The sequence below is a fragment of the Trichoderma virens genome, assembly GCF_000170995.1.
Source record: "Trichoderma virens Gv29-8 chromosome Unknown TRIVIscaffold_5, whole genome shotgun sequence".
Lineage (NCBI taxonomy): Eukaryota > Fungi > Ascomycota > Sordariomycetes > Hypocreales > Hypocreaceae > Trichoderma > Trichoderma virens.
This window is the reverse complement of record NW_014013744.1, coordinates 2,495,803-2,518,695: the sequence shown is the minus strand read 5'-3', so window position 1 is coordinate 2,518,695 and position 22,893 is coordinate 2,495,803. Positions and strand designations below refer to the sequence as shown.

Sequence of the window (22,893 nt, the reverse complement as noted above, 5' to 3'; positions counted from 1 at the left end):
ATAACACTGTTCCCACGCATTGTCGGATATTAGGTGCTCCTCCATCCCCTCCATTTTGGCCGAACGATGCCCCGGGAGTATCCATCTCTCGCGAGATGGGCTGTTAGACTCGGTCGTTTGCCTTCCGCCATCTCCCTCGCACACGCCTTCTCGCATTATGACAGGACGTCTTGTGTCCTCACAACAATGATGTCGTGTCACTCCAAGAGCCTAGCTGCAGGTATAGACGAGTGTAACATCCGTAAACAGATCGGTGGCGGAAGGGAGGCCGGAGCTCAATCTCTTTCATCTGTTTCCATACTCCCCTGTTCAGCTATGCCTTCCGTGTTTCAACTTAATTTAGACCACGGCGGCTTAACTAGTGTCCCTACCAACTCAATGGACGCAGGCAAAGGTGGAGGGGAATCCAACAGGAGAGACGAATCGTGCCTCCGTTCAGTAAGACACCATGCTAGCATGCATCAGGATAAGACAGTATGAGACGATGTGCCTAATTTGCCACAAAGGAGATTCAGCCCTGACTGATAATGTTCCCGGACGAGAATGCTAGCATGAAACTGTCTCACGATATACCGAGATCTGGCCGCTTTTGTATATATGCTAGCTAGCTATATTTACGTTGTGGCGTTTTTTTCGCCGTCTTTTGTAAGAAGTTGCAAAAGTTCAGGCTGCCACAGATGCTTAGCATCTCAAGATCCTCACCCCCTACGGGCGTACATGTGCTCTTGGAAACTCCATAAATAGACGGTCCAACCGCGTGGCCACTTTGGCCAAAAGGTGTAGCAGCGGTAGATTACCTGATAGCAAACATTACGATGGCTAGCCATAGCCCCTTGTTGAATCGACACACTATCTTGCGTATAAAGATGGTCACTTAATCCATGGGCAGTTACTCCCTGAAATTGATATAGTGTGTCTTGAGCACTCTGTTTGGCAACACTTGGTCGGCTAGCGATGGACCTGAAAGCTTACTCAATGCTCTCAGCGGCCTGCCTTAGGTTAGGGGCAGTTTCTTTGACCATGGCGTTATTCTGCATTTCAATATCGGCAGCCCACAGGGCAGCACCAACTAAAGAAGTCAATATTAGAGCAAAGTAGTTGCAGTGATGTGTCCATACCAGTGTTTGTATAGGAGAAGAAGATGGACACCACAGGAATCATCTCAAGAAGGGTCGCAACGACGCCAAAGCTATAAACATGACAATCAGAAGGCAATTTCTTTGACGATAAAGAATCCATATCAAAAATATCAACGTACGATGCATAAGCTCCAGTGTGGGTATTGAGCCACTGTGTCCTTTGTGACTCGGACCAATTCTTGAGTTGAAAGTACTTTACACCGTTAGCACAAATACCACGTTGACAACATCCGGAGAGCAACAACATACCCGACTGTGTACGATCCTGCCTCTGTGTTTACCTGCTTAAAATATTAGCAAGCTAGTCTTGGCAACCTTGGAAGGCTGATACACGTGCCATGAAGGAAAATAAAAGTAATGGTGCCCACAACGGGGATGAAGTTCAGAGGCAGATACATGAAATATCGAACCATTGAAGTGAGACTCATTTTCTCGAACCGCTTCTTGAATACCTTGCCTAACTTCTTCATAGGGTCACTACCGGGCCGTACCTCTCGGCCTTGCTGGACGACGGCTGTTGCGTTTCTCGAAACCATTGTGCCATCAAAGGTATCCATGAGTGCTTCTTGGAGTATCCAAGTACGGGAGATCATGTGAATGATGATGGAACTCTCGTTGAGCGTGAGGAGGACTGTTGAATATACAGCCAGTGGGCCGTTGAAGAGCAAGAGAACTGCCAGCTGCGGTAAGTATGCAATGGTAAACATGGCAGCAATAACGGAGATTGTAAGGGTGCCATAAGGAACAATTCGATCAATCAATGGCTGCCATAAGCTCCGATGAGCGAGGAAGTAGAAGATTCCCTGTCATAGTCATAGTTAGGGCCAACTGCGGCTCAAAGCTGTGCAGGTGATGTAATGGTACGCACCTTGATGGGATAGAGATATGCCTGGCTCTGGACGGCATCAGAGGCCATAACCCTTGCCTTTCCGTAGTCTTCCTTGCTGGTAGTCATCACATCAGTGTCCCAACGCTTATGATGCGTGATGAGTGCTGGACGCGCTTACAGGGCATTCTCGGCCCTCCTGCTAATGGAGTCGACGACGCGATTCCGCAGCTTCGCCTCCCTGTGCTCTGATTCAGCCATTGAAGCGCCACTAGTGCTCGCCTCGTCCTGTGGAGAAGAAGGACAGAAACTTGGATGGAGCTGAAGACTGGAGACGCAATGGAATGCTGATAGCTTGTAGTCTACGGCTTATAGCTCGAGTGCAGTTGGTTCGTGATGCTGTCGAATGGCTTCAAAGTCTAGACGCGGGGAGCTTTTTAGCTGAGGCATCGACAAGCGAAAGGGTGTCGTCATTGGCATGTGGAGTGGGGCGAGCGTCTAAGCTCTGGAGCTACCGCCACAACTTGGAGCTACCCACACAAAACGGACGGTAGAGCATTTATTGCCCTTTTTAACTCGACATTTGATCATGGAAGTGGCTTTTCGATAATTAATTTCCATATTTCAATAAACTGGGGTTTACCAAACGGGCAAATGGACGCCAAAGGAGTCAAAGGATGCCGCCGAGGTGCCGCCTAGCAGGATCTAGCTGCATCAACTTGATTCGATGCTAAACGAACCTCCACCTCCAGGGTAAGAATAAGGAACGGCTTCAACTTGATCATTATACGAGCACATTCCACGAAGCAACTCCAGAGCAAAGATCGCCAAGACTGCACTCGCCATGGCGCTAAAGTATATACCGAACGATCTCCCGCTGCAGTCGCTAGATCAAGAGCCGCTACAGCTCATGAAGTCGTCTCTGGAGCACATTCTCAAGACGACTCCTCCGCTGTCCGCTTACCCTGATCCGGCGCAACTGGGCGGATTCATACGAGGCCCAACCAGCATTGCCTTTCTATTCTTCCGACTTGCCACCCTCTTTCCCAGTGTCCAAGTTGCAGATTACCCACTTATGCACTGGGCGGAACAGTATCTGAACGCTGACCGTGGAGAACTCACACTGACTACCAGAGTCGGGATAAGCTGCGAGAAGCTGGCATACGAAGCACTCAGGGCCTGTATCAGCAAGGACACCAATCATGTCGAAGCCTTCTTGTCCAACATACCGACCATTGTTGGCCCCTATCCGGATTTAGAAGAGGATTCATTCGAGTCGGAAATATGGCAGGGAAGAGCTGGCACGCTCTACTTCTTGAGGCTGATACGCCACCACGTCCCTGATAGCGCCGTCCTTGTCGAGGGCCCAATTGCTCAAGTCTCCCAAAAGATCCTGGCTGATAGCATAGACCAAGATGAAGGAGGGTGGACGTTCCACAGGCACAAGTACATTGGTGCCGGCCACGGCGATATTGGGATTATTACGCAGCTCGCTCTAACCACTCCTGCTCTTGCGCCAAAGCTGGCGCCAAAGCTTCGGGCGTTGCTAAATCTCCAGAAGGATGGGAATTGGCCTATAGCCAAGGAGATTGACGAAACCCGTCACCCAAGCCTCATGCAGTGGTGCCATGGTGCCCCTGGCTTCGTCTTCTCTCTTCGCGCGATACGTCCGCACTTCTCGGGGCTTCATGATCAGATCGATGCCGCGATAGCCAGTGGCCAAGAAGCCATCTGGAAGCTGGGGCTACTCAGAAAAGAGCCGAGTCTCTGTCACGGTATTCTTGGGAATGCTCTGTAAGTCGGACCACTATTTAATCCTCACGCACCTATGTTAACATGCCAACAGCAATCTGCCTTATGGGCCAAGAAGAAATCACTTTCTCTCCCTCGCCACAGTCGAAGCAATGGATAAGGCCAAGACTGCTGATCCTGAATTGTTCTTGCCGGCTGATTATGGATATGACATGTCGCTTCTTTTCAAGTACCACTCTGGCGCAGCTTGGACCTGGGCTGTTTGTGACTGGGAGAATCCGCCAATGATTGCCTATACAGATGTTTGATGCTTGGAAGAGGCCAAGTATGATGTTTGGATTGTTCTAGTAAATACCGTGTATGTGTCCTCTTGAGTATTCGGACTGCAACTGTTGGAAGCGCCATTTTGATGAAAGCGATGACGTGTAAAGCACCATTATGAACCATATAACATAGTTTGAGTCTCATGATATACATCTTTTCTCCTCAAGCCATCTTCCAAGATTTTGTTGCACCATCGGATCACGAGGCTGGATTGTTTGCAGGATATGGTTTCATATATGGAGGAGGAATGGGTAATGCTCCCATGTTTGGACGAAAATGGGCACACAGCCGCTTATATACACAGCCACTTAATAATTTAGAGCTTTTTCGACCTTTAGAAGAGTTTAGCTACGTCGTACATACATACAATACACGTATTCCACATAAAGGTTATGCTACTTTTCCCCACACAAACGAGGCGCAAGCAGCAAATGTCGAGTTTAATAGCCAAATAGACCTTTCTGGATGGATATTCGACATGTTGAGGTCCACTTCTATATGGCATGAATGTAATATTCCTGCTTTTGACATCAAAACTGCATGTGATATCACTATACTGACGAGATATCTACGTACCTGGCCAACGGCCCCCAACATAATAGAGTTAGCAAGATTCGTTCGGTGTCCGGACCACAGCCACGTCAGGTGAACGAGACGAATGAGAATGCACGCAAAGTCAGCAATTTACGCGGCCGCGAACTTGGACGACGAATGACAGGAAAGACACAAGCCATATCACGAAATTATCATTTGCAAAGATTACCATCGTGGAGGTCTTGCACCTAATTTGTACCATATTTGTAAGGAATCCCCATATAATAGAGCCCTGAAACCAATCCATATTATAAAAATACGGAAATTTCCGTCGATCGAGTCATGGAATTGCTTGACATCACACAGCCACGGAAGCCTCCGAACTGAACTTGCAGTTCACGAAGATGGCGTAGCATTAGTCGTGAACCCATTCATGCCATGACATGCCATGACAACAATTAAAAAATAGATAAATAGATAAATAGATAAATGAGTAATATGCTGAGATAGTGGGTCAAGATTCCATGCCGCGGTATCAGGATTCCAATGCACACACCCTGCCCAGTGGAACACTGTGATGTATACATCGAACGATTTTGGTTCAGGGTCTCGAACAAGCCATGCCGTAGCCAAGGCGTCTTCCATAACCCGATTCCAATCTTCGGGCGAAAAAACCATCGATATACGGCCCTGCATGAGGTTACATGTGCGTCAAGCTGCATCGAGAATTCCTTCGTCAGAGAACGAACGGTCTTGGGGGGCCCCCCATGTGGATCCATAACCGCGAACCTCCGGCCCGGCATTTTGACCCGGTCTCGGAGATGCGCATCGGTTAGCAGAAAGCTGAATCGGCTGGTGCGTACGGAGATATTTCGTCCTTTGCTTCTGCAGCTTTGCAGATAGCAAAGCGCACGGGCAGCGCCATGTCGTCATGGCTTGACTTTGGCAACAACAGAGTCAGCAATTAAAGACTCTAGCCCCAAGCCCTAGACTAAGAGTGACATCGGCACTTGAGAAACGGGCCAGGAGTGAAGTTGCATCAGACCCACCCGGGATATGTAGAAACGGGCGGCAAGGCTGTCGGCTTGGGACGCCGTTTGTTAAACTCGGCAAGAGTCAGCGAGGCACTGGAACACGGCACATCGTGTACTTGGACCGGGCAAAGGAGCAGAAAGGGAGCATGCAGATGGCTGTCGGTGCCGGAGCGGCAAACGAGGCACGGGCAAAGCTACGACTACAAGTAGAAGCTGGCGGAGTTAGGAGTTGAGGACTAAGACTACCTAGATGAGAAGGGGATAGGTCCCAAAAAAGAACGCAGACGATGAGGCCAAAACCGAACGATACACTCCTGAACCGAGATCCAAGGCCGCGGGATATGTCTTTAAGCACCACTGCCTAGGGCGCTCAGCTCCTAAGGAGGCATACCACACAATGGGAGGATATGAGCATAACGATGAGCCCAGGCAAAGTCACGCGAGGAGCCCAGCCAAGTTCCGCGGAGACTCCGACTCCCCGAGGCCAATTGACCAGTCAGCACGTCTCCTCGGCTGGGTGGAGACGAACCAAGCAGACAAATCGGGGGCCAGTCGGGATGGTGGAGATGGGCCATCAAGTCGCGCCACTCGAAGACTTTTGGCTCCCGTTTTCCCAAGCGCTCGTGCCATGTACCTGTATGTAAGCTTGGTTTCTTGGTGCCCTCCCCCCCTCCCCTTCGCTCCTGTGTGTAAGTGTCGAGCACCGCCCAACGGAGCGCTTCTTGAAGCCGTGCCGGAGAACGGGCAGAAGCAGCCAGGGGGGGGGCCAAGGACGAAGAGCCACGATCGACGATCAATCATGATGAAGGGGGGTGGAGGGTGTGTGCATTTAATTGCAGAAGAAGGGGGACAGCTCAATTGGTTTATTTCTTCCCAAAGCAAAAACCAATAAAATAATCGGGGAACGGATATAACATCAAATAGCATGACCAAAGCCGTTGGACTTGTTTCCTCTGTGATGCTGGAAAGAGGCTAGAACCCCCGAGAAACGAGGTCGTGACCCAGCCTGTCTTGTTTACTCCGTACATGTGCAGTTATTTACAACTCCAGGCACGGCAACACTTCCGTAGCCAACCTTGCCTGCTTTGTCAAGAGAACTCGGGGTAAAGGCGATCCCCAGGCAATATCGCATCATGGGAATCGGATTTACAAGCAACGGGGCCATCTCATTCATTCATCTTCGTTTCCCCCCCTCAAAAACTTTGGCGACGAATCGTGATGCAGCCCACCTCTCCTCTCCCCCAAGCAGAAACTGCAAACCCGGAAGATTCCCTAGCCTCGCCATCTAGAATCGCTTCTTTCTTCCCCCAGAGGTCATGAGAATCTCTGGAAAGCTCCAGTTTACGCAACACACAGTCATGTATGACCATGGGATTAATAACGCGAAGTCCGGCTCGGTGACGTAGCAGCGGCCCAGGTCCCCTTTTTCGTCCGGTTGGGCCTTGGCACCGGAGCTTCCTGACTCCTGTCGCTGAAGTTCTTTCTTGGGCGCCTCAGACAATTCGTTGGCACAAACAGCGCAGGGCCCCCCATACCAGTTAGGCAATTCTCCTCGGTAAGGATCCTTTCAGCGCAGCGCAGGGTCGGCGACCGATCTCCCGTTTCCCCCGCGGCGAGGCTAATGGACAATGTGAAAAGCGCGAGCAGCAACAAGGCAGAAGAAACCTGGACCCTAGGAGGTTTCCACCCCCTTTTTAGCTCATGCTGGAGAAGAAGCTAGATTGAGTTCTTTTTTTCTTTTTATTTTCTATTAGTTGTTGTATGGAGTTTTTTTCAACGTGTCAATTATCATTTTATTTTTGTATTTATTTATTATTTTGTTTTATTTTATCCAGCCTTCTGCATGTAGAGACGGGAGACTTACACCCCCCCTCCCCCCCCTTGAAGCTACGCCTTGCACTGTAAATATCGCACGCTAGCCTCGCGGTTATCGTTTGTCGACACCCCGCGGAACTTGCAAATCCTCGGCGCCGGCACACGAGAAAAATCGACGAGAGAGCGACTCCGTTTCCACGCGTAAACAGTACATGGCCAAGCATAGCTGCGCTCAATGGGCTCAATGTACCTGCAACTCGGCAATATCACTAGGCAGCTCGGGGTTTTGGTTTTGCAGCAACGCAGCAGAACTGCAGCGCTGAATTTCGCGCAGCGCAATGCCCGCTTTCGTCTTGTCTCGTTTCGCGCCCTTGGTGCAACGCTCTGAAATTAATCAAATGTCTGTAACGCTCGTAGCGAAGGGCTGTCGGTTTCCCTTACATTAGACAAGCCCAGTTTCTGCCTGCAAATGATATCATGCGTCTAGTAGAAAGGCTGTCGGAGCGGCAAAAGCGGTTCTAGCGGAACGGCAACTCTGTCAGACAAAAACGAGGCTCTCCTGCGGCCCCCCCCCAGCACTTAGTCATATTCCAGAACAAGGCAATTTCCATGTCCTCCATCGGTACTCCATTCTTTTTTTTCCCTCTCCCACGTCAAAAGCCCAACTTTACTCACGAGAACTTTTAGCCTTGAGCCGAGCAAGTCCCGAACAAGCGTCCGCTGTGGGGAAAGGAAGGGCTTCCAGAAGGACGGATGGAAACTCTGATTCTCGCTGTGGGTTGCGTTCTTTTCGCCTCCTGCAGGGCCCCATGGAAATCGGAGAACCCACCGGCTAGGATCAGGACAGGATCATGGGACTCGCTGAAGCTGGCTCTAGTGCCGACGCCATGCGATTTTGTGTGATTCCACAGGTGCTAGGCTGCAAGCAGATGGCAGTCAGTGTGAGAGCCCAGAGCGTCAGTGAGGATTGGTAATCATTATTTCGGTTCACATAAACATTTTCTGTGGGGATTCACGTTTAATAAACATGTTTGATAGCCTCGGGACGCAACATTCAGGATTGGCAAAAAAACGCCATTGTTCAGTATTAGGATTGGCAAAAAACGCCATTGTTCAGTAGTAGCATTGGCATTAACATTGGCTAGGCTGCGGCATAGTCCGCGGTGACATTTCGGATCATTTCCTCGACAGGGAAAAAAAGATATGACGAAAAAAGGAAGAAAACGGTCCTCAGAAGGGAGCATAATTTAGACGAATCATTAGCTGCCCATTACGGTGGATGGAGGGGAGTACGAGACCCGGAAAGTAATAAGGTAATAAAGAAAAAAAAAAAAAAGAAAAAAAAAAAAGAAAGTTGGTTCAACTTTTGCAGTCCCCATCTTCCAACGCGAGTCATCACCTTGCAGGCTAGACTCCTGCTCCTGAACCCATTTTGTCAGGTTCCATTAAGAGTGTCAGACCCGCCGGGTGAATCGCGATAATTTTCATTCCCGGAATCAAGTGCCTGCCCTGCCAGGAGGGGCGTGCAAACAAGGCACAGGTATCACCAACTACTAGTATCGTGTTTAGTAGGAGGAGCACAGCTTTTCTTACATGGTATACCTCGTCCTACAAGTGCACAAAAGTACGTAAAATACTGTGGGATTTTCTTCATTAGCCCAGTTTCATAGCTCGAGACGTAGACATTTCATGCCCGAGGGTGAGTAAGCGGCCCATGTTCGCTGCCGAAACGTGCATTAAAAAAGGACGCCCGGGAATTGTCTTGGCCACGAGACGGCGTATCGGGGCTTCAAGGGGGCTTCTCTGCGTCTCTCGGCGCCGGCTATCCATCCCGATAAGCTACTCCCTGCCAAGCCCAATTTCCAAACCGCCAGGGGTCTCGTACGATGGATGCTACTCCGTATACTCGTACTGTATACTGTAGCTGCATGACGGCATACAGCGCGGCAGGTTGGGCTGGCCTACTGCAACGCAGCCATAGGCTACCGGAGACATTGCGGGCAATAGATTGAGAGGGCCAGAGGCCAGATGACTCTGGAGAGCCATTCAGCCGTTTCCCGTTAAACAGCCGACGATGGTCTGGACGATTCCGCGCCTTGCTTTTTTGCTTGCTAGGGATGACTTTGATTATTGCTACTATTATTAAGTATTATTTATTATTCCATAGTAGGTACCATTGCTCAGAATTGGCAAGTGCTCAGAGGCAGAGTGCGGGCTCTAATTGGCCGCAAAAGTGCGCACATTTGCGGAATAAAATACTGCTTGGTAACATTCGCCTTATTACCGATGCAGTGTGATGAGGACGTTACAAACGCCCGTTGACGCCCCCTAATTGGCGAAAAAGCGACCATAAGCTCAGCACGAATCAGAACCTTGGCCTGCGATGGCGCAAGTTGCGCAAAGTCTCGTTGCCTCCCCGCATTCTTTTGGGATTTTGAGTTGCGGAAGAGGCCATGACAATGTACGAGCTGAGATGAGACGCCCAGCAAAAACGCGATCGATTGGCGTACATGCATGTGCCGAGACGTCTTTCTTCTTCCCGTGCCTGTAAGCACGAAAACGAAAAACAGGGTTCTGGAATCCCCCAAATCTTAAAAAGACGACTGGCTGCTTTTGGGCTTTTTTGTGGCTGCAAAGCCTTAGCTCTGCCACACGCAACCTGCCGCTGTGGGTAGCAGAGTTTGCGTTTATGCTTCTCTGTAATGCAATGCCAATGAGGGAGGCTCCATATGCACCCCTCCTTTTGCATGCCAAAACGCCCAACTTTGTGTCTTCTGGTTTTCGTATTGGCAGCGGGTGAAAGGTTGTTAGGGCTGGACACGTGCCTGGCGGAAACTCTCACGACTTGATGTATTGGGGCTTCGTTTCGTTGCGAGGACGAACTGAGGCATCAATGACATCAGAGCAGGAGGTGTTTACATTTTTGGTTAAGAAGCCGTCGAAAATAAGCACGGTGTAGTTCTATTACTGCCCGTTTGTTTATTCAACGAAATACTATGTACTATTTCCCATTCTGATTATACACATTGTGAAAAAGATAAAATATGATAAAATGGAATAAAATAAACTACGACGAAATGAAGTCCCGTCTTGGAAAGATTAGCTTTGGTAAGCGGAGGCTGAAATGAGTCACCAGGACAACGACAGCAACAGTGTATCAAGGCTCCAGGTCCAAAGCAACGACTCGATACGACACGACTCGACACGACAGGGCATAGCGTAGCGTCACCTGTCGTTCATTTCAGCCGGTATCTTTCCGTGAGCCCTACAAAGGGCGGTCCGCCCACGCTCATGAAACGGAAACAATTGACTTGAGGCTTCCTGGACGTAGAGGGGGGAATTGCCGGCTGCAAGATATCCGATCGGACTCGGCTATTATGGGCTTCCGGACCAAGCTCCATGTACCACCAAAAGGCAGCGGAATTGGGGGAATGCCACGGAAAGACTGCTTTGGCAGTTGTTTGCCCGTGTACTCGTAGCAAGCATTACAGCTGTGATCCTCTTTTGTGCACGGCCATGTGCAGCAACGGGTCTGTGCGTGGCGGATAGGCGTCTTCTTGATCTCGCAGGGGCAGGGGTTGAAGGGATTGCTTGCTACGGTATCGACTTCATCGCCGAAGGATCGAAGAGACGCTCCTACGCTCCGTGCTCCGTCGATTGACCGTCAACAAGTCAGCAAGGGGGATCGCGCATTCACTAGCTTCACCAGCGCTTGGCTAGCAATTTAGGCACCCCAAGCTGATGTTGGCTCGCATCCGTGGACGGTCGGGATTTGTAGCGAGTGCGAGCTGTTATCTGAGCTGGTGGTGTGTGGCCCAGCCCAGCAAAGTGCCTTGCATGCCCACCGACAAGTTTTGTGCCAAATCGTTTTATTCCCACGGCTTGTGCAAAAAGGGATCGAGAGGCGCGATTCACCTGATGGCGCCACGGGAATCGGAATTAACAACCACAACGCAGCTAGCGCGGGCTAGTTGCGACCGGCAGCGAGAGCCTCACGAAATGCTAGACTGTGCTGTATCGTACGCATTCTGCGAGTACAGGACTAATCTGCTGCGTGTGTGTGGCATCAATGTATCTGCCGACATGCAGAAGCGTTCAACCTGCCTGCCTGTCTGTTGCTTGCGGATGGATTCCCAGCCGCTAGACGATGCCTAGAGCTATGCAGGGCTCCGCAGACTGACACAAGCTTTGCTTCAATTGCCCAGATTCGAGTCAAGCAAACTAAAATTCTTGGTTCCTTCGGCGTCAGCGAGCCCATTGTCGACATTTACGTCACGAGCGTATTCAGCCCCGTGCTATACGCGATGAGGAGTTGAGATTCATGGCTGGTTTGGTGTAGCTACGCGAAAGTACCTAAACTCGCACTCGCAAAGTTGAAGTGGGAGTTGAGGTACTCGCAAAAGGTGCTACACGTTTAAGTGCCTGTTAGCGCGCGCAGTCACTCTCCCACACCGACGCCGTCACGGCTACCTCTGCGATACCCGGGCTGGAATGCTGCCCCCAGCGGCGCTGCAGGTAGCGTCGCCGGCCCTTGGACTTGCGCCCACCGCTCGGGCGACTCCAGCGCCACCGACGACCGAAGCAGCGACAGCGAAAAGAGGGTCTTTTTTTCCTGCTGCTTGGGACCCCGCTGGGCGGCCGGGCAAACGCAGAGCGGGGGTGGCTCGCTGGCAGAAAGTCAACTTTGCTGTCCTGGTTGATTTGACATCAGCTTATTCTCATTGTCGAGATGGCACAAACGAAGGAAGCGGGCATGCATGCTAAAGGAATCTGGATCAGACTGGACTTGATGCATCACATCACCGCCCTTCTGGCCGCCCAGTAAAAACACCAGCAGCAGGCGCTAGCCGTGCCAGAGGCATTAGTTGGCGTTATGTTGGCTGCTGCCACCGCAACTGGCATGGATATGGATGCATCGAATTTGCTGTCATCAATCGTTGGGTGCCGTCTCGCTATTACCGTTGCGCGGCCAAGTGTTGACATCAATTTGATCCATTTAGATTCAATATTGTACCTCCAGTCTACTGGGACACGCCAGCGCTGTACAGTAGCGTGAGCTCGCCAATTCAGGGGGTGGTCCATGATCCTTATACCACTGCAGGCAGTTTGACATACGAGTATATCCGATATACGCGACCCCCATGGCATCGACCCGTATCGTATCGTATCGAATCGAATCGTACTCCCGTATCTCGCAATTTCTTTCCATCTTCTCCTCACTTCGAGCTCCCCTGGATCGACGGACAGTGGCTCGCTACGCGTGTTCCATGCAGCCTTGGCGGCTCTATTCCCGCCAGAATGGGAGGCAAAGAGCAGCAAACTGCCGATGTTTTGGGATGGACCTTTTACTGTGTTGGGCAAAAGAATGGGCCGCAAAAAGGTGCCGCCTCTGATAGGGCTTAGACACCAGGCTGCTGGCGCGCCGCCAATCAGAGCGTGCAGCCTGCACTGGGAGCAGCTGTAGGGGCTCCTCCGCCCGCTGTAGACACTGCAGCTGCCTGTACCAAGTTTTACTGGGGCAGCGAAGCGATCGCGATTAGGGAATTGCTCACTCTGGCGACAATTAATCAGCACCAGGCCCTTTTTCTCGTGCTTGTGCTTGTCATGGCATCTTTGCCCGAGGCGCGAGCACCCCCCTTGGAAACAAGATTCGTTTTTCAACGGGGGCCCTCCATTAGGCAACATGTTGAGGAATAAATAAACATAAAATTGCGATTAGAAAAATTGGTTTAGTTGCCGTTTCGAGAGAACGGTGGGGGAGGGGTGAGGCTTTGAATCGACGTTGCTCTGTATATTGATAGGCACATGGATAGTGTTCCTCTGTCATGGCTGCAGCATTCCGATGATCCTCGAACCACACAAAAGTCTAACGGGGCACATGTAGACACGATGTAAGACTTTTTGCACAAAGCTTCGTAAGGCGTCCCAAGTGGACGGTGCCCGACTATTTCGAGGGACGCGGGTTCTTCCTCTGCAACGGCATCTTCCACTCATCTCCTCGTGCTTACCAGTACGACAGTCGGCCCTCATCACCTAATCCAAGGCGGTAATCCCTCCGGGGCGTCCTGATTTGGAAATCAGCAACGGGCGCGACTTGGCTGTAAGGCTAAAGGCCCAGTTCGGCAATGAGCCGAAGGGTTGACAGTCTTTTGCAACCTGTTGTGATGCCATGCGTTTGTGATCACCACTGACAAATGACCAATTCACTCTGCTCGAAAAGGGAAACCAACCACGCCCAGCCAAGCCAAGACCCGACAGCGGCAATCAGCTGCAGTGTCGTTTCTCAGCATCCTCCCTCCCACAGGCACAAGCACAAGCACAAGCACAAGCACAAGCACAAGCACAAGCACAGGTACAAGTAATCGTACATGGACACATACACATCCCTCGCCGTGGAATGATGCTCCCCCAGCGTCATGACGGAACTTGGCCCAGTTCAAGTCCGCCCGCGCTCGGCGCGGACTTTGGAATGGGCAAATTGCCTAGCTCAGCGCCCAGCAAGAGAAACCCTTGCTATTTCGTGGTAGCGCTGGGTCGTTTGTGCTTCTGCTAGCAAGCGCAAACGCCTGGACTGCGTTTACGAATTACGGAGCGTGGATTATGTTACGCCCAGGATGAGTGATGCTGATTCACGGCAGTTGTGTGTAATCAGACTTCGATGGCTTCTTTCACTCGACTATCTCATCTCCATCACTGCTGATCCTTACCCATCTGTGTCTACATAGGTACATAATATGCGTTATGCTCGCTTCACTTCACTTCGTCATGCCGTGACCGGACCTGGCTGTCAGTGACTGGACCAAAGGAAGAACGCAACGTGCTGCAGGCGCATTGCCGACAGAGACCGCGGCAACCAAGAAACAATCGGGTCAAGCAAGCCGTCTCCTTTGATGCCATGATTCTGTCATCTTCGTCGCGATACCTGCAGTCTCGCCCGGCCAAGCACCAGCAGACCTGTACATGTACCTGCACGCACATATGCTTCGACCAGCTGCCCACTAAGCCCACGCCTTTGCGGTAGCGCAGACCCCTTGACGTGCCTAACAGACATCCGCTATGCCTCTTGCAGCCCATATATGTCCCGAAGCGGCTTACGCTCTGCTCGCCCCTGCGGCTTAGTGGCCGCCGACTACTCTCGCGCCCTCGGACATAATGGCGTTGCCGAGTCCGCTAACGACACACCCCCGGGGACCCTGTTTCGATCCGCAGACGGAAATACGTACAAAGTGACTTGAAGCCATCCCACAGGAGTGCGCCATGATCAGAAAGCTACCGTTTGGCTTTTTCACAAAGCCCGTTAGTTTGGGTCACAAAGCCTCCGAGGGTCATGATGCTCATCAGCTTGCTTCAGTCAGCTCACAGCCAGATTAATCCACTGTAAGCCCCACCGGTGCCCATTATTCAGCACATCGTCCATGTACCTATCGACATCTGCTACACCACCCTATCTGTATTTATATAATCTCTCGGTCCCGTTGCGCTGGATCGGGGCTTCACCTCTTCTCTTACTCACTCTTCCGATATTATTCATCTTGGCTTGTGCTGTCCTGCAGAGTAGGACCTGGTCAAAGCAAAGCAAAGCTGTCTGGATATTGGGGATAATTCCATTACACCATCCACATTGACGCTTATATACCCCGTCCCATCCATCTACAACAATACTTGCATAGCCAACCCGTTAGGAGTAACATCTCTGTGGGATAGCTTCACTTTTTTTTCCAAAATGGTCGCACATAGCCTGCCCTCTCCTCCTGCGGAGGATAACAAATCATCCACTTCCACATCTCCTTCCACACTATCAAGAAAAGCCAGTGGCTCAAGTACAAAGCCCATCAAGGCCAACCACCGAACGTCTAAGCGTGCTGGATCAAATGCAGCTTCCATGCACCACCACGAGCAAGTTACACATGGCATGGATGGAAGACATAAGCGCGTCTGGAAGGCCTGCGAGAGGTGTCGTATGAAGAAGACCAAGGTATGCTTTTCTTGGGGTGGTTTTTTTTTTTTTTTTACCTTGGGATGAGAGTGGTTTTTAACTGACTTTGGTAGTGTGACGGAGAATTCCCGTGTAAGAGATGTAAGGATGATGGCCTTGTCTGCACGGCCGGCGTGCGCAAGAAGATGGAGTACAAGCAGCTGCCTCGAGGGTGAGTAGCCTTTTCTGAAATCTAAATAACCTGTCTAGTTGCCTTGACTAACACGGTGACACAGATACGCCGAGGTTCTCGAAAACACCCAGTTCGCCCTCATCTCCACCGTCCACAAGCTTTACCAGATGGTCAGGACCAACCAGCAGTGGGACCTTGGCGAGCCCGAGCTCAACGACCGTGGCCAGCCCGTGATCCATAACATTGCTCAGAAGCTCGGCTGCATTCGACCTAATAGCGACATCGACCTGCCCGTCCACTCCGTCTTCCCCGAGAACGAGCGTGACTTGAAGGAGCTTGCTCAGCAGCTGCATGATCACCACAACAACGCCGATACACAGAACAAGGACAGAGATGTGGAGATGGAGCGGGAGTCTCCCCTGCCGTACAGGCGCACCGACCGCGCCTCGTCTTCGGAACTGGACCACTCCGACATCGAGCTCGACTACCGACGAGCCGCCTTCGGCAGCCACAACCACCCGATCACCATGTCGCCGCAGAGCTACGCCGGCAGCACCGACTTCGAGTTTAGCCAATCCGGACAGCCTGACCTCGATGCCACAGCCTCGCTCTTCACCTCGCAGTCTCCCTCAATGAACGTGTTCCCCGATTGGGCCATGAAGACGGCCTCCAGCGACATGGCGACGATGCAGTTCTTCCAGCAGAGCGCGATGCAGGACCTCAGCGGAATGGGCCCTTCACTGATGGACGGCGGCTACGAAACGATTAAGCCTCAGATTCTTTCGACTTCGAATCACGGTGTCATGATGGGCATAAACGACCCGACACTGTATAATGGTTACGATGTCGACTTGATTCCGATATAAAATCCGCAACAGGAAAAGTCGAATTAAAAAAGATTAAATTGAACAAAAAAACATATCGGACATTGATATCCATAATGTGTTTGGAAAGGCAAATGTATTTGGAGGTCATACCCATTGTAAGAGAGGGGTTCTTTTGGTGCGACTGATTCATCATGAGCCATCCAGGCAACCGGTGGCCATGCAACATTCGATTCTCGGCATTCTTTTCCCTTTTAACTCTTCATTCCTTCTTCTTCTCTCTTCCTCCCCCTTTTACTTTCGTTATTTTTGGGGGAGGTCGATCTTCTCATTGGGTTCACGGGCGTTACAGGACATTACAAGCGGCACTGATAGACTTGTTTTTCTTTTTCTTTTTCATTTTCATTTTCATCATGTTTATTTCTGTATATGTGGTACATAACTGGGCAGAGAGTCGGGAGGGGGAAAGGACCTTGGGTCGGATCAATTGATAATGGGAGCGTGACGAAGTTACGGAAACGGAACCGAAGCAAGCAAACAGAGCTTTTGAAATAGAATGATGGCACACCGATGCCACGCTTGAAGTAATTCACAAAAGTTGGCTATCCTACTTGACAAATCTCGGTGAATGTGATTCAATAGATCCAATCGTATCCAACTAGCACGCCTTTGATTCCATCTTGGCACCGTCTTGGTCTCTGCGTCTCAACGCAAAGCGGCCATAGGGCTTACCCGCAAATGCAGCAGCTTCATTAGCCCAGCCAGTTGGTTTGGGTGCTGAGATGGTTCGGGACAGCTAGCCTGTTCGATCCAGAATCCTACCAAGACCAGTTCATACTCTTCTCCCAAGCCCAAATCGCGCCGACACGTCATGGACCCCCTGCTCGATTTCGCATCGCAATCGCAAGAACGAGCGAGCCAAGGAAGCAAAGCCCCCCCAGCCACATATCCGTCGTCAGATCCATTTGCTGGCCATGATTCTTGGAACCCGTTTTGCTCGTTCTCGTAACGCACAGATGACTTCCTACATGCATTAGGTTATTATAGTTTCTTTAGTTTTAATTTGCATTTGGCCGTTTGCCGATTGATTACGCGTTTATTTTATTTTATTGTTTTAGTTTAGTTTATTCTTCCTTCCGTATTTTTCTTTTTGTGTGTTGACGGCGTGTCTTTTGGGTATTCTTTTCGACAGGCGCTGCTTTTTTTACCTTGTACAGCTTGCGCCTCGCATCAGCATCCGCTTTAGGGAAATGGTATCGGAGTTTGTCAACAAGCACAGCATGGTTTGTCATCCATGGAGCAAGGACAAGGACACAAGGGCCAGGGGGAAAAAAAAGGGTTTTATCTCACCCCCTCTACTAAGTCTGTATCTACGCACGCCCTGCATTGAGAAAAAAAGAAAAGGCTGAGAGATTTCTGCCTGTACTGTACATGAATTACGTGTAAACTGAGAAAAAGGAAAAAGGGAACGGAGTATGCAAGTTCTAGACTACTATCCCCGTCCGTCCGTTATACCCATCTGAACTCCGGAGCACGATGTGACCCATCGGAGATAAAATAATAAACCAAGAAGCCAAATAATCTCCATGGAAGACGCAAAAGAAGAGGAGCCAACAAGACAGAAGAGGGGCCCGGCGCGGCGGGCCTTTGTCATGGAAGTGATTTTTCATCTGGGCGCTGACAAACTATCTACTAAACTAAATACTTTGTCTGCCATCTTTCTCGGTCACGGAGTAAGGAAATATTTCGAAAAGGCGGCCGCGTCCCCCGAATCGGAAATATTTCCACGATGCAGACTTGACTGGCGTTCCTTTTTTTTCTGCATCTGGTGGGGTTGTGGTTTGGGCGAATTGGAGATTTTTGATGTCAACGGGTGTTTTTACTGGAGACGAAGGTTCCTGGTTGACAGCTTTGGCAGGTAACGTGGTTTGCACGAAAAAGGAAAATGCTCTTCCTAGCTGGAATTGGCTTTGCGGCCCCTTGCCTTTGATGTTTTTTGAGTCCCCGGCAGTTGGGGAGGCTCTTAGTTGCCGGGCGTAGATAGCAAGATTACAGATTACAGCGTGAACAGCCAGCCATCTCAAGAAGAAACAAGATACACAGATGACACAAAAAGATATCAAACGATAGCAAACGGCGATTCTGCGGATGCCTGGCCTGATCTGGCCGAACGGGTACATACGAGTTACATGAAAGGTGGTTTCAATATGTCCGACAGCCCTCGACCCGCAGGCCCGCAATATCCGCGGTGTTTGGCTCCAGGGCGACGGACTTGGAGATGGACAATCGCACTCAGTTCGGAGTAAAAGAAGACAGTACAATCGGGGGGTGCTTTGGGTGCGCACAACAAGAAAGAAGGAGGACGGAAAAGGGAGCGGGCAAATTCCTTTCAAGGATCCCCGTACCTGTTGTGTCTTCTAATATTCTTCTTCTTCTTCTTTTTTCAATACGACCCCCTGAAATCCTTCTCAATATTCCAGGTTTAGAGTCTACATGTACTTTGCGTGTGTACGAGTACGCACACCGCGGTCATTGCCCAACTCCAACTCCGAGGTGGAATCGCTGTATTCAGCAAAAAGCGTAAACCTTTCTCTCTCAAGGGGTTTTACCAACCCCCCGAGCTACCTGTACCTACGGGCTGGGCTGGGCTAGTTAGAGCTACGCAGATTGCGCCAACCCAGAAAGAAACGCAACGGGCGGCTTCAACGCCCGGGCCCCGGACCTTCGCAAGACTCCGAACGCCGGGGTGTGTGATTTGGGATCCAATGCCCTTTTTTTGTCATTTATTTGTTTTTTTACCTTTTTCTTTTTTTTCTCATGCTTGGTTGCGGGGTGTGTGCTTGATGGGATCAGCTCATGTAGAGAATCGCTGCATGGGCGGGTTTATACGTGTACATGGGATGGGTGGGATTGGGATTCGGCTTTGAGGAGGTGGTAATTGAGAATTGACAAAATAAACATACTAAAATCGGCATTCATGAATAATGCTTTTTGAGGGGAAGCAGCATGTGTGAGTTTTGGGAGACCGGGGGCTTGCTATGATGCGTAAACTTGTGCAGAAGAGGCACACACAATAATACGCCGAATGTGTACATGTATACAGACAAGGCACAGCTACAAGGGGGCCCTATCCAGAGTACTGGAATCATCATTCATTACCAGATTTATAATTATGACTCTCCGACAGAGTCAGAAAAAAAAAGGTTTGAATTTAACCCACTCAGACTCCAGCTGGAGTGGGTAGAAAGGCAAGCAGGGCTCGGAAAGATTCCTGTGCAAAAACCAACTGAAAATACATGTAAGACGGGAACACAGACCCGGGAACCCCCCAAGTGCTACACACTCTTCATGCAGAGGATGGGATGGGATGGGATGGGTAACAATAATGGCATGGGCAATGGGCTCTCGTCTAGCCCTGCCCTCCCCTCCCGCCAAGCTAGGAATACACGTAACACCTTTTCTGTGTCTCTCCGTACAGCTCGTACATGCTTGCATATGCGTGGTATCAGACGCCATGGATCGCGGAGCCCTGCAGCAACGGAGTACGGAGTGCGCCGAATTACTCGAAATATGGGCTCGTGGCCACAGCTTCTTCCGCGCCCCGTGTTGCCTTTGAACAGCCCCCCCAGTTGACGTTTCGTATCTGCAATTTCTCTATACGATACTTGTTTTTTTTTTTTCCCTTATTCATTTCACTTCCATCGTAGCCTCACGGAATCGAAGAGGGGGAAGCACGCAGAGTTACGTCTGTGCGGCCGGTCGCCTGACGCCGTGCCTGGCGATGCTTGCTTGGCAAAGATGCTAACATCGAATGGAATCAGCCTCTTGTTCCAACCGGCCTGGTGCAAAGCGGACGGCTTGTGCTGCAACCCAACGAACAGGACTACTACTGCACATGTACCAGGTAGCTTGACAGTAGGAACGAAGTCCGTGTCACTGTATAAGCCCATGGCATTCCCATTGCTACTGTCGAGTGCTACTTGAACCCACACAACGCCGTCCCCAACTCCGTATACCTTACACGTATACCTCATACGAAGTACGCAGCCACGAGTACTCCGTACGTACAGTAATAATACAGCAACACCCCCCTTCAAATGCCTTGTTTCGTAGGGCGCATCGCTGCCTCGCCCCGTGTGTGCTTTTAGCGTTGCTGGGTTCCTCCTTGTCCTTGCTTGTCACCTTGGGACTGGATTTCTGATCTACAGGGCCAACTCTCCGCTTAACCTCGCAAAAAGGTTAGGTTTTTGTCATCCACTTGCCGCCCGCATGCTGTAATCAATTCAAATCAAATCAAATATCCGCTTTGGCACTAAGGCCTGAAGTTTGAATAGTTGCTAGCTTGTACATAAGCAAAGCTCCAGATAATACACTACGCCTTAGTCGTAAAAAGGGAAAAACTAACATTCCTTGGATCGAGCTAAAAACGCAAGAACCCTTGAAAAAGAGCTGCTGAGAAATACTAGTAGAAGGGCTTCCGGGCTAATAGAGGCCCGTTTGTAATAAGTTGTAAATCGAACTGCAAATAAACAGCGGTCTAGGTGTCATCTTTTTTCCCTCTTTCTGTCCGGCTTAGGCGTTACGCTCGCCCATTCCTAGTAAAATCGCTGGAGTTTGGGTGCTGTGGCGTCTGAGTCGGCGATTAAAGTCATCCCCCTCCCTTACTGTACGGGTTTGGAGATTCCATAAGCTTTTGAAGCTTACTGGACGGGACCCCTGCTTTTCAGCCATGGTTGGCACGTGGATTGCGTCTTTGACTCAGCGGAGTTTGGGCCGCTTGTCGTGGGTTTTGGGGGGGATTAACTCCGAAGTTTTTTGTCTTTTTTGGATGATTCTGTGCAGGTTCTGAGCTAGCTGTAAGGAGTGGGAAGTGTGGTGTTACCCAGAGAAGAGAAGAGAGACGCCGTGAATTCAGTACATACAGGTGTGCTCGTAGATGTTGTATCCCCACATGGGCTTCAACTCATGCCGGGCAAAATTGTGCCATGATCTGATTTCACATGTGCCCTGTCTTGCCTGTACACTCACAAGTACCTGATTATCGGCATGTATCAAAAGTGGATACGCGTATCAGCAGAGCAAAGCGCTGACAGACGCAGGAAAACGTGGGGAGCGGGTCGATAGGCTATTGCGGTAACACACATGTCATTCCAATATCAATATCGCTTCGCCTATTCGGATGACATGATAGCATTCAGGTGAGAAGCAACAAGCAAGACTATCAGACGTACCCAAAACATTAAAATCAAAATCAAAATAATGAAAAAAAAACCCAATCCAACGCCGCAGGGGCTGGAGTTGCTCCGCTGACAACGCACCCCCCTCCCCTTTGCAGCAAAGCAGCTCTTAGGCCCAAAATGCCACGGCACCCAGCAGCCGGGCACAAATCCAAAACATCTGTGGCGTCTTACAAGACTCATCGCCGACTAGCCAAGCGAGCGAATGAATTGCGGCAGTTGCAAACTTTCCTAGCCCCCTCGCGGTTTCGCTGCCATGGCGGTGCGCCCCTGCTGGTGATAGGCTGCCATCGGAATCCTTTTGCCGCGATGCGAAGCTACCCAGCGCGGACGAATTGATCCTTCAGAGGGTTCAGAGGGGGGAGTGGCTGATGGAGAGGCCCGTTTGTGCTGGAGCTTCGCTCTCGTTCATTATCTTGCCTCGGAACATAATCAGTCCCTTAGCCTCCCCCCCCCCCCCCTCCATCCAACTGGCGTTTGCTTGCTTGTACGAGTGGTACGAGGGCACAACATCTTCAGCGAATCCCGCTCGGCCACCCCTTTGCCGTGAGTGGCACATACGAGTACCGGCCGTGCGGTGTCAAGTCAAATCTCAGCCCTGCCAATGCGGTTAGATGGCAAATTTTGAGTAATGGAGGTGCATAGAGTTAAAAGAGTTTATTCCGAATAGCTGGAGGGGGGAACAGACACACGATGCCGATGCCGAGACCCTGGGTCGTGGCAACTTGATGACTCCTTCATGCATGCTTGAGTAAAACGTGTCTTTTATTTTTGGTTTCTTGGGGTAATGGGTAATGCGTGGCATGATAAGCTGTCTCGCTACGACAAGATGAGATTCTCACGCGCGGCAGCACAGCCAGGCGGCATGATTTGCCCCCCAGATCTTCGTCTAGCAGGACTATAATTGGAGCTCAAGTGCTTATCATCTACAACTGACAACAACTTGACCCTCTCGCCGACTTACACTGAGTCAGGCAGCGCGGGCTGAAGATCATCCAAGAGATGGCCTCATCCAGTGCTAGCCAAACCTTGAATAAGATACAAGATTAAATACATCGCATCTGTGCCCAATCGCCGTCCACGCTCGCAACCTTGATGCCATCCATCCCAATCAGCTCTTGTGGCTTGACCCTAACTGCTCGACTCAGCGCCAAAAAGCGTCAACTTACAAGACAACACCAGCGGCCAGCTTCTCCTCCACCCTCACTCAGCCCTATCCATCGCTCAAACGGCAAGAAATCTGGTTCCAGCTTTTGAGCTCGGTCGGGACCGAAAAGCACAGCTCGAGCTTGCAATCAGT

At 50.6% G+C, this 22,893-nt stretch overlaps 4 protein-coding genes across 4 annotated transcripts; 3 read left to right on the top strand and 1 right to left on the bottom strand.

The window, feature by feature from the left end:
* Positions 1-532: 532 nt before the first annotated feature.
* On the bottom strand, positions 533-2,397 carry TRIVIDRAFT_212730 (uncharacterized protein; the record flags this gene model as incomplete). Its single annotated transcript, XM_014102700.1, has 7 exons — positions 533-1,069; positions 1,119-1,189; positions 1,259-1,332; positions 1,389-1,420; positions 1,477-1,942; positions 2,008-2,083; positions 2,147-2,397. The coding sequence occupies 7 exons, from the start codon at positions 2,224-2,226 to the stop codon at positions 969-971; spliced, it is 900 nt and encodes a 299-aa protein (XP_013958175.1).
* A 412-nt stretch (positions 2,398-2,809) lies between these two features.
* Positions 2,810-4,025, top strand: TRIVIDRAFT_45407 (uncharacterized protein; the record flags this gene model as incomplete). Its single annotated transcript, XM_014102699.1, has 2 exons — positions 2,810-3,759; positions 3,812-4,025. 2 exons carry the CDS (start codon positions 2,810-2,812, stop codon positions 4,023-4,025), a joined length of 1,164 nt encoding a protein of 387 aa, XP_013958174.1.
* Positions 4,026-6,006: 1,981 nt separating this feature from the next.
* On the top strand, positions 6,007-8,190 carry TRIVIDRAFT_221218 (uncharacterized protein; the record flags this gene model as incomplete). Its single annotated transcript, XM_014102698.1, has 2 exons — positions 6,007-6,245; positions 8,112-8,190. The coding sequence occupies 2 exons, from the start codon at positions 6,007-6,009 to the stop codon at positions 8,188-8,190; spliced, it is 318 nt and encodes a 105-aa protein (XP_013958173.1).
* A 6,957-nt stretch (positions 8,191-15,147) lies between these two features.
* Positions 15,148-16,377, top strand: TRIVIDRAFT_128625 (uncharacterized protein; the record flags this gene model as incomplete). The annotated part of the gene is made up of 3 exons (XM_014102697.1): positions 15,148-15,357; positions 15,474-15,571; positions 15,636-16,377. Coding segments are annotated over 3 exons (1,050 nt in total), but the record flags the coding sequence as incomplete, so codon positions are not given.
* Between the last annotated feature and the right edge of the window lie 6,516 nt (positions 16,378-22,893).